The sequence below is a fragment of the Cherax quadricarinatus genome, chromosome 42 (assembly GCF_038502225.1).
Source record: "Cherax quadricarinatus isolate ZL_2023a chromosome 42, ASM3850222v1, whole genome shotgun sequence".
Lineage (NCBI taxonomy): Eukaryota > Metazoa > Arthropoda > Malacostraca > Decapoda > Parastacidae > Cherax > Cherax quadricarinatus.
The window spans coordinates 21,735,565-21,746,954 of NC_091333.1; the positions used below are offsets into that span (position 1 = coordinate 21,735,565).

Below are 11,390 nucleotides of genomic sequence, written 5' to 3' on the forward strand. Positions count from 1 at the left end.
GACTGAGCCACTGGCTTTGTTTTTTTTTTCTTCATGGTCGATATAAATCTTTCCTTTTCCAGTTGGCACTTTCATTATATTACCTCCACTATGATCCCACTTTCTGAAGTCACATTTTCTGTTATTCTCCATTCCCATTTCCGCCAGGTACCACATGATCGCTGTTACTAAAGCACTTTTTCCTGGTAGCGTCCTCAGTTCACAAACTGAAGGCCAGGGGTCGATCCCCGGAACGGGTGAAACATTGGACAAGTTTTCTTATACCTGTTGCCCTTCTTCACCTCGCAGTAGGTAGGTACCTGGGTGTTAACAGACTAGTGAGAGTCGCATCCTGGGGAACAAAACTGACTTAAGTTGCTCGAAATGCTCTGCATAAGCAAGGGCTTTCTATATAGTATCAATAATGTCAGCTAGGTTTAACAATTGTATCATGTACTTGTAGAAATAATTATAATCTCAGGACTAGGCTAACAATATTGCATGGGTTCGAACCTTGCCTGCAGTGAGGTTAATATTTGTGGATATCATACTACCTTTTCCTTTGATATACCTTTGATGAGTTTCGAGTCTTTCTACTCCCGGAGCCCGGCCATGGGCCAGGCTGTACAAATTTATTGACTTTTATGCCTATTGTTAAAATTAGGTATTCTTTATGTTAGTGTCAAGATGAACTGCAACCTTAATGACCCTCGTGCAACCGCGATAACTTAAGCTTAATAATAACTAACTTTAGAGGACACTTACAGAGATAAAAGACACACCGGGCGGGTGAAAGCAACATTGACAACTAGCAGCAGTTATGTAGCACATATTGACAGATCAGCCACTGACAACACCAACGACCCTCACGCCACCTAGCACAAGATGCACAATATAAGCTTAGAAAGCCTAAGAAGCGGAAAGTTACCAAAGCAAAGTCAAGTGCGTATGTATTGTCACCTGCAACGAGGAATCTGACTCGCGCCTCACATCACAGTCCAGTGCGGTGTGTGGTGTCCAGACCTGTGGACACGAGAGTAATTATTATTAGCAGTATACTATACTTATGTGAAACGCTAAACCACTGGTGAAGGCTCCGTCTTCCGTCCCAAATCGCGCGACAGACGTTACTTTAGCGGCCTGGCCAAGCAAGGCGTCGCAGAAACTTGTGGCCGTATACACATCTGCGGTTAAAGAGGGAGTCCTCCTGTGATCGACTATGTCTTGCAAGAGTCTGGTCAGTGAATGAAAGTAATGAGTAAAAGTAGTGGAGGCACAGCCGATGTACGGTATTATTATTATAATAAAGAACCACTAAACCTACAAGGGTCATATAGCGCAGCAGGGCAGGAAGGGGTACAGGGGTATCAGGTAGCAAGAGGGAGAGGGATTATTTGACCATGCAGTGCAGCTGGGCAGGGGATAGTGCAGGGGTAGAGGGTAGCAAGAGGGAGAGGTAGAAAGGGCTGTGAGGAGTGCTAGAGGCATCATTATCAAAGTTTGTGCAGTAAATCAGTTGCTGTCAAAGTCAATGAGAGAGTTTGGGTTAAAGGAGGGTCCATCAGCAAGAAGGGAAGATAAAGTAAAGGCATTAAAGCGATGACGATGTCGGAGGTAAATTCTGCATGCTTGTTGACAGAGTGGGCAGTCCAACAGAATATGGCTGACAGAAACTGGAATCTGACAATTATCAGAGTGGAACAGGGCACCTCTTCATGAGATACCCATGAGCAAGACAAGTGTGGCCGATGCGAAGACAGGAGAGTGTCGTCTCCCAACCTCGACAGTGCTGACAAGAAGACGGCCAGAAACCAATATGTACTTGGTTTAATAGAATACAATCTGTTATGTAACAAATCAGACCAACATTGTTGCCAACGGTTGCGAAGGTGGGTAGAAATCACAGCAAAATAGTCAATGACTGGAACACTTCTATATGAAACTGGGGGGGTCATGTACTGCTGACTGCACAGCACTGTCTGCCTGTCAATTGTCCTGTACATCAACATGACCGAGGACACAGCTAAAAACAATATCTTTGTGCTTGCTAGAGATAGAGTAACCAAAGTTGGACACGATGAACCAGGGGTTGAGATGAATCAAATTTTCGTATAGCCTGCAAAGCATTATGGGAATCTGAAACTACCATAAATGGCGACACAGGCATAGATGAAATACGGATAAGTGCAACGAGAATTGCATATATTTCAGCTGTAAAAATGCTAGCCGAGGCTAATAAATCCCCTTGTACCACCCTGTCTGGAAACACTGCTGCAAATCTGACACCATCAGAAGACTTGGAACCATTGGTGTACACTGCAATGGCATGAGAATGAGACCGGAAGTGCTTAAAAAAACGAAAAGCAACCATAGGTAATAGGGCTTTTGTGCATGGCAGTGGGGAAGAACAGACACTAACTGTTGGAACTTCCCAAGGGAGAAGGGGAAAGTTAGATGCTACATGAACATAGAAAAGTGGCAACTAAAGAGAAGACAAGAGTGAATGTAGACGAAGAGAAAAAGAGATGGAGTAAACAGGGGCAGCGAACAAATAAGGAACTTCTGCTACATTCATTACGATCCTATATATGGAAGGATTGCGGAGGTTATGAAAGTGAACAAAATAGCGGAGGCAATGAGTATCACAGCGATCAGTCAAGGATGGAATATTCACCTCTGCATAGAGGCTCTTAACAGATGAAGAGTGAAAAGCACCAAAGCATAAACATACTCCCTGGTGATGGATGGGATCAAAGCTAGAAAGAGTTGAAGGAGAGGCCAGTGAATATATCTGGTAGCCATAATCTAGTTTCAATAAAATTAGGGTAGAATGCAGTCAAAGGAAAGTTCTATGATCAGCCCCCCATGAAAGATGAGTGAAGATTTTAAGGAGGTTCAGCCGGCTATGACAAGTTGCCTTCAAGGAAGTAATGTGAGGTTTCCAGGATAATCAGCGGTCAAACAGAAGGCCGAGAAACCGGACAGTATCGCATTCTGGGATACATGAACCATACAGGAACAACGGATTATCAGGGACGATAGAACGTCTAGTAAAAGTAATTTCGTGTGTTTTAGTACTAGAAAATTTAAACCCATGAGCAGTGGCCCAACTGGAAACACAGTTGACCACATACTGGAGAGAAACTGCAATGAGGCGACAGTCAGCACCTGCACTGGCTATAGCAAAGTCATCAACATAGAGTGATGACCAAATATTAGATGGAGGAATAGATGCCAGATCATTTATAGCAAAGAGAAAAAGTGTGGTGCTCAGGACACATCCCTGGGGGTCACCTTCAGCTTGGACAAAGTCTAGAAAAGCATATTATTAACCCAAACGTGGAAATGTCTCTCGGATAAGAAGTTCTTGAGGAAAAATGGTAGACTGCCTCAGAGGCCTAAGGAGTGATGTTATATCGCCAAGTTGTCATATGCCTTCTCAAGAACAAAAAATATGGCAATAACCGAGTGGTTATTGGCAAAGGCATTACATACATATCTATCTAAATGGAGTAAAGGGTCAATAGTAGAACGGCCCTTACGAAAGCCATATTGACTAGTGGAGAGACTGCTGTGTATCTCTAAATACCACACCAAATGTCTATTTACCCCACGTTCCAACACCTTGCAAACCACACTCGTAAGAGTGATGGGACGATAGTGGGAGGCATCAAGTCCCGAAGCACCTGGTTTATGAAAAGGTAGTACAATGGCAGATTTCCACAGCTGGGGCAGAACTCCTCGTAACCAAATAAGATTAAAGAGATGTAAGAGGATCGCAAGGGCTGGCGGATGTAAAAGTTGAAGCATACAGATATGAATGCCGTCCAGCCCAGCTGCCGATGATTGGCAAGCGGAGTGTGGCGACTAATTCTAGAAGCGTAAAAGGCACATTTTAAGTCTCTTCTCCACTAGAAGAAGAGTCTAAGGGTTTAAACTCTCTGGCAGATTTGGAGGAAAGAATGGAGGGGCAGAGATGGAGCCCCTGGGAGGTACGGAGATGATAATGACCAAGTTCAGTGGCAACGTCAAGAGGGTTAGCTATAGCAACACTGGCAACCCGAAGGATGGGAGCCGGGTTGGGAGTGTATTTGCCACTCAGTTTCCATACTTTTTTCCAGACTGTACTCATAGACAAAGCCAAAGTGATGGCAGAGACATAATCCCACCAACAAGTGTGTTTAGCTTCATGGATGACATGGCAGGTGGCTACTCTCATCCACTTAAAATCAAGGAGGCACTCTATAGTCCAACTGTACTGATATCTGCAGCATGTTTCAAACGGCATAAGCACAGGCAGGAGACCACCAAGGCATGCACCTCTGAGAATGCCTGCCCAAGGTTTAGGGTATAGAATGTGAAGCTGTGGTTAAACTTGAGGTCGAGAAGAGGTGTAACAGTTCATCAATGGAGGATGAAAAAGGATCCTCACTAAAAGCAGTTTGATGTGAGTAAAGGTCCCAATCTGCTTGGTCAAATTGCCAGTGTGGGCTGAGAGGAGGTAGTGAGTACAAATGAGAAGCAAGGATGATTGGAAAATGATTGCTGTCATGCAAGTCTGGGAGGACTGAACAGAGTCTAGTGTAGTTGAGGAAGAGCCAACCAAGATCGATGCAAGAGAGGAGATTGAGTGCAAGGAACAAAATGGGTGGGAGTACCTGTATTTAAAACGGAGGGGGAGAGAAGTGAGAAAAGCCTCCAACTGAATTCTGCGAGGGCCACAGTGAGATCCCCCCCACCCACCCCGAGGAAATGGTGAGCATTAAAATCGCCAAGTAACAGAAAGGGTGGAAGTAAGGAAGAAACTGGAAATGCAACATCTGGAATAGATAATGCCCGAGAAGGCGAGAAATGCATAGGACAGATTGTATACCACTTATTCAAGTGGATGCAGGCTGCAGTGTAATGCACTGAAGTATAAACAAAGACCTGATGGTAAGGAATACTGGAACATATAAGAAGTGCACTTTCAGTAAAGGTTCCGTTGGAAAAATTTTCTGATGATAATAAAACATAGCCCGAGATGGGATGGATAACAGCGGAGCGTAATTTGGGTTCTTGTAAATAAACAGCGGAGCGTAATTTGGGTTCTTGTAAATAAACAGCGGAGCGTAATTTGGGTTCTTGTAAATAAACAGCGGAGCGTAATTTGGGTTCTTGTAAATAAACAGCGGAGCGTAATTTGGGTTCCTGTAAATAAACAAATGGGAAAAACTGGGAGACCAACACCTGAAGCTCACCCCAGTTACCTCTGAGGCCTCGGATATTCCACTGTAAATAAGCCATGATTTGCAAAGGGAAGTATACAAGAAATCGGAAGGTAGAGATATCTATGAACCAGACGGGTTAGAAAAGTCCACATGTGGAGGCAGTGGAGAATGAACAAGCAGCAAAGGGTTGGAATGCTGTGAAGAAAGGAGTTGTGCAGATGGAGAAGAGTGAAGAGGAGCGACAGGAGGTGGATCGGTGTCCATCAATGGTTTAGTCTCCGCAATGTAGTTGGAGATAGCTTTAATTGCTTCAGAGGACAAGGACGTTGTTTGTGGGACAATATTGGAGATAGAATGAGGAGGGTGAATAAAGATCGGGGCGACAATGGAATTTACCAGCGTGGAAGATGGGGGACGAGAGGTTAGAGGTAGCTTGAAAAGAAGCTTGGGAGGGAACAGGAGAGGAAGATACTGTACTAGGAGGATGGACCTCCACACTTGCAACAGAACGAGTAAGAGATAAAGATCCAGGTACTGAGACTGGAAATGAGAGAGATTTACCCTTGGGGGATTTGGACTTTGAATTAGTAAAGAGGTGAGGGGAAGGAGCTGTGCAAGGTCTTGTAGACATAGAAGCTTGCAGGGTGTGAGATGAAGACCAGAGAACAGTAGGTGTTGGGGTAGGGACCTCAGAGTCCAGGACTGCAAAAGAGTTAGATACAGAGGTGGCTGTGGAAGGTGCGAGTGCAGGGGAGACCACAGGAATTTGGACCCCAGAGGTTGGGGGTCTCTTAGTAACTCGAGAATAAGAAATATGGGGAAGTCTCCCCTGGAGGTGTAGATGAGTGACTTGCCATGGCATAAGGCCTTCTGTCTCTGAGACAACGGATTTCATGTTTGTTGGAGTAAACCTGGCAATGATGAGAATAAGATGGATGAACTTCATGACAATTAAGGTAGGAGGGAAGTAGGCCACAAGATGTATTGGTATGGTCATCGGCACTACAGACTGGGCATGGACCTGCAATATTTTGCTATATACCTCTGATATACCTTTACCTTTGAAGAATTTCGAGTTTCACTACTCTCTGAGCCCGGCCATGGGCTAGGCTCGTCTGGTGTTTGCCTGGTCAACCAGGCTGTTGCTGCTGGAGGCCTGCTGCCCCACATATCCATCACAGCCTGGTTGATCTGCATCACCTGTATGTTTCTGCTGTTGTTCAGCTCAGCACGGCTATTTCAGGAAGTCAGAGGTGAGTTTGTGTGGTGTTCTGCGTCCAATGTGGTTGATTTTCCAAGTGGGTACGTAGAATGCTGAGGAAGCGGCCAGATCTCCCTCGCCAAACACCACCCACGCTCATCTCGCACCACCTTACACCACTACACTCTCACACCCTCTCTACTGTTTTTCTATGAATTCAGTGTGAATTCTTTGCCAGAGCTCTGTATCCGAGTGCCTGAGGTCATTCAAAGCCATGTGGATTATGAAGCCACATAGATCTGCAAGCCATGTGAAGTGAGCCACATGGACTACCAAGCCAGATGTCCAAACCCACGTGTTGTCTCCTGACTGGCATCACCTACGATGTCACCTTGCGACATCACCCAGGACATCTGCCTAACATCACCTCATGACGTCACTCTGGATGTCTGCCCAATGTCAACCTTGACGTCTGCACGACGTCACCCATGACGTCTGCGTGACGTCACTCCAGGACAGTGCCTAACATCACCATTGCCCAATGTCACTCCAGGACGTCACCTCACGATGTCTGCCTGACATCACCCAGGACGTCTGCCTGATGCCACCCTAGACATCACCTCACAATGTCACCCCACATCCCTCACATCAAGCCTGACATCACCACATGTCAGATAGACAGTGTTATAGTTTCACAGTGAGCAAATTGTTGCAGTATTGTCGAGAACAATTGAGAGAAGATATGTCACGTGTTAATTCCTCTCAGTGTTCCTTACTAGTGTTCTCATATGTTCGTGAATGCTTTAGTGTCGATTTTTGCACAGAAAAGCATCATTTGTTAGTGCAAGCCATGCAGTAACTGCATGTGCAGTGCAGGTGTGTGCAACTTTCTACGTGTCCCAATGTGTGGTCTGAGCCCAGATGTGTGTGTAGATCAAAGTGTGGTCTGAGCCCATACCTTTTGTTACAAGTCACCGTGTTGTGACTGTTTGACAACTGACACTAGTAAGTCCAGGTGTCAGATTATGAGCGCCTGAGCCCCCATGTACTGAAAGCTCTTATGCTCGCCATTCGTAGATACCATGCCCGAGTCATGCCTGCTAGGACTCCCCATTGAGACTTGTTTCACGCCACCTCCTGACTGTCAGAGTGCAGTTATGTGTAGAAAACCAGTCTGAGGATGCTTAGACTAACCTCTGCTATGACTCCAAGTGTCGAGAGGGTGACATCGTCAAGTTGCAGTAGCCCTGTCGGCAGGCGACTGTGACTCCTGTCACAGCTTTAGTAAGCAGCCTGCACAAAATATGATGTTACTTCGACTGCTAGCCTGTTCACTTCAGTTACGGTGTATGCTGCTACGACTCCCAGATGTTTCGCCCGATTCACTCCACTCCCACTGGCAGTGACAGCCCCAGTGACAGTACCAGTCAAGAAATGTCCTCCTGAGTCACTTGCCAGAAGTCCTGCCCAGTTGCCGAGTACTGATGACTCCTCATTCGAGGGCACCAGCAGGTTGTGCCCCAGGTTGAGTGAACCCTGCAGTGACTACTCCACGATGACTGCTCCACCGTTCCAGTGAAGTGTCACAGCTCAGCCTCAGCGATGAAGCCTGCGTTGCAGTATGTCCAAATGTAGGAAGGCGAGTAGTGATGCCTGCCGAGGCTCACTGCCTTGGACGATATTTAGCACACCCCCCGTTTTTTTCTTCCCTCCCTGTAGGATTTTTTTTTTTTGTCCATGTCTACATGTATATGTATGTTTTTATTCTGTGTTCTGTGCCCTGTTCCTGAGAGAGAGACCAAGTTTTTTTCAGTCAATCATGGTAGAGGACAACCATGGGTAGGTGGCCAAGCGATGTATGCCCAGTTGGGTTCATATTTCGTGGCACTATGGTGCTGACACCTAGTGGCATGGGCCTACCAAGCTCAGCCCGCACCACGCTTACCTTGTTTCACTCTGGCAGCTGATGTGACTCAGTTAACAAGGTTTACTCCGTCACTCGTCACTCTCGGGCATGTCCCTCCGGGCCTGGGCAACTTGAACACACTGCCCCTGTACAAGACCCCAAAAAATGAAACGTAGCATCAAAAGCCTTATCATTGATCTCCCTAAAGTACAAGGACTCAAACCAATTGTAATATATACTTTGATCACTAGAGTAGGAATCAATGAAAGCTCAATGTATATATACACAGGTATATACCTCTTGCTGTACAAAACATTGATATGATATGGAAGTATAGGTAGGTTCTGTTCCACTGTAACATATAAAGTAGGGTAGTACATGGCTGATATACTTCCCTACTTTGTAACTAACATAAAATAGGGTAGTACACGGTTGATGTACTCCCCTACTTTGTAACTACTATAAACTAGGGTAGCACACAACTGATGTATTCCCCTACTTTGTAACATATATACTAGGGTACCACACGGCTGATGTACTCCATTTTGTTGCAGTACTGTACACAATTTAGTGATCCGTAGCATAGTATGAAAGCTTCATTTAAAAGATTATTTTATCGAGACTGCTCAATATGTATACATGGCTCAGGAAACTCTATAACGCAAAACTTTCCAGGGTAAAGAGACATTCGTGAACAGCGAGACGAAGTAAAGTCGTTACGGCAATGCTCTCAGTGCTCTCTGCATTACGAATTAAATCAACTCATTACTAGTTCACGTCTCTGAGCGCATGTGAAGACACAACTTGGCAGAAAAACATCCTGGTCTGCAACACTGCTATCCACCCACACTTTGCTGGCCCATTTTCCTTGCAGACACGCACGCGCGCACATCAGAGAAATTCGTCCAGCTCGAGGACTCAGAGGCAACCTGGAGTATGCCTGAAGGGTATTCTGAGGGTCAACGCCCCCGCGGCCCGGTCCAGAACCAGGTCTCGCGGTGGATCAGGGCCTGATCAACTTGACTGCTACTGCTGGCCGCACGCAAACCGACATACGAACCACAGCCCGGCTGGTCAGATACCGACTTTAGGGGCCTGTCCAGCTCTCTGGACAGTTGAACAGTCTTGGGTTCCTGACACTTACTGTGTTATCTCTTAGCGTACTTATGGCGCCCCTGTTTTTCACTGGGGGTATGTTGCACCACCTGCCGAGTCTTGTGATTTCCGTGTGTGGATTTGGGACTAGTGCCTCTACGATTTTCCAAGTGTATATTATCATGTATCTTTCTCGCTAGCGTTTCAAGGAGGAAAGGTAAGGGACTTCAACCGTTCCCGGTAATTTAAATGCTTTATCGTACTCAGACGTGCAGTTAAAGTTCTCTGTACATTCTCCAGGTCTGCAATTTTGCCTGCTTTGAAAGAGGCCATTATTGTACATCAATATTCCAGCCAAGAGACAATTTGCGATTTGAGGAGAATCATTAACTTGGCATTTCTAGTTTTGAAGTTTCTCATTATCCATCCAATCATTTTCCTAGCAGATGTGGTAGATACATTATTGTGAGATTCTCTGACATTATCACTCTCAGGTCCTTCACACTAGTTTTTCGCTCTATTGTTTGACTGGAACTTGTTTTTATTTCGTCGAGTTTTCCTTAGAGTGAGTAACTGAAATTTGTCTTCACTGAACTTCATATTGTTTTCTGACGCCCATTTTAAGACTTGGATAATGTCCACTTGGAGATCTGCAGTGTCCTCGATGGATGACACCGTCATGCAGATTCTGGTATCAGCAAAGGAGGACACGGTGCTGTGGTTTACATCTCTATGTTAGATATGAGGATGAGGAAAAGGCTGGGAGTGAGTACTCTACCTTGTGGAACTGAGCTTTTCACTGTAGCCGCCTCTAACTTAACTCTGTTTACTATTACTCTATTTCATTATGAAGTTATAGATTCACCTACCAACTTTTCCTGTTATTCCTCTATCACGCATTTTGTGTGCTATTACACTATGATCACACTTGTCGAAGGCTTTTGCAACGTCTGTGTAAACATCTGCATTTTGATTGTCCTCCAGTGCATCCAGTGATCCAGTAGCTGTGAGAGGAAGTAGCGACCTGCGACCTATTCTAAACCCATGCTGCCCTGGGTTGTGTAATTAATGGGTATCCAAGCTGTTGGCGATCATGCTTCTTGGAACGCTTTCAAAGATTTTCATGATGTGGGACGTTAGCGCAATCGGTCTGTAATTCATTGCAATTACTCTACTGCCACCCTTGTGGAGTGGGGCTATATCTGTTGTTTTTATTGACTGTGGGCTGACCCCTGTATCCATGCTCCCTCTTCACAGAATGTTTAAGGCACTTGAAAGGGGTTTCTTGCAGTTCTTGATGAACACAGAGTTCCACGAGTCTGTGCTTGGGGCAGAGTGCATGGGCGTGTCACTTACTGTTTTTTTCAGAGTCTCGTTGTGTTAAGATATCAGAAATTCTTGAATCAACTGAATTTTGGGTCTCGACCTTTAGTCTGACTAACGGCTCACTAAACGCTGAGTCATATTGGGAATTCAGTATTTCATTTTTTTTTTTTTTTGCTATCATCTGTGTCAGTCCCATCTCGTTTAAACAGGGGCCAAATACTGGATGTGGTTTTTGCCCTAGATTTGGCATAGGAAAAGAAATACATTTTTTTCTATTTCATGTATGGTTTTAAGTTCTTGAGTTTCTTGGCTCCTATATGATTCCTTAAGCTTAAGTTCGATATTTTCTATTTCTCTGGCCAGTGTCTCCTTCCGTATTTCACATATACTGGCCCCTTTCAGCAGCTCTGATTCTTCGCCTTCACCTGTAGAGGGAGCGTCTCTGTCTAGTTTATATCTTCTCTCCTTTTTTCTTAAGGGAATGTGTCTTGAGCATACCTCAAGTGCCACAGTTAATTTTTTCTAAACAAAGGTTCGGATCCATGTTCTTTAGGATATCTTCCCAGTTTGTTTCATTTAGGACATGGTTGATTTGATCCCACTGTATGTTTTTATTATTCTGGTTGAATTTGGTGAAGGCAGCCACATAACTGATCTCATTTTGCTGGCCAGC

The 11,390-nt window shown here is 45.1% G+C and overlaps 1 protein-coding gene across 1 annotated transcript in view; it reads right to left on the minus strand.

The window, feature by feature from the left end:
* Window positions 1–640: 640 nt before the first annotated feature.
* LOC138853847 (sterile alpha motif domain-containing protein 5-like) overlaps window positions 641–11,390 on the minus strand; it is a 98,969-nt gene continuing 88,219 nt past the window's right edge. The window contains exon 2 of the mRNA XM_070093165.1: window positions 641–1,002. Within this exon, the coding sequence (XP_069949266.1) occupies window positions 904–1,002 (99 nt within the window). The 3' untranslated portion in view covers window positions 641–903. The remainder of the gene's footprint in view (window positions 1,003–11,390) is intronic.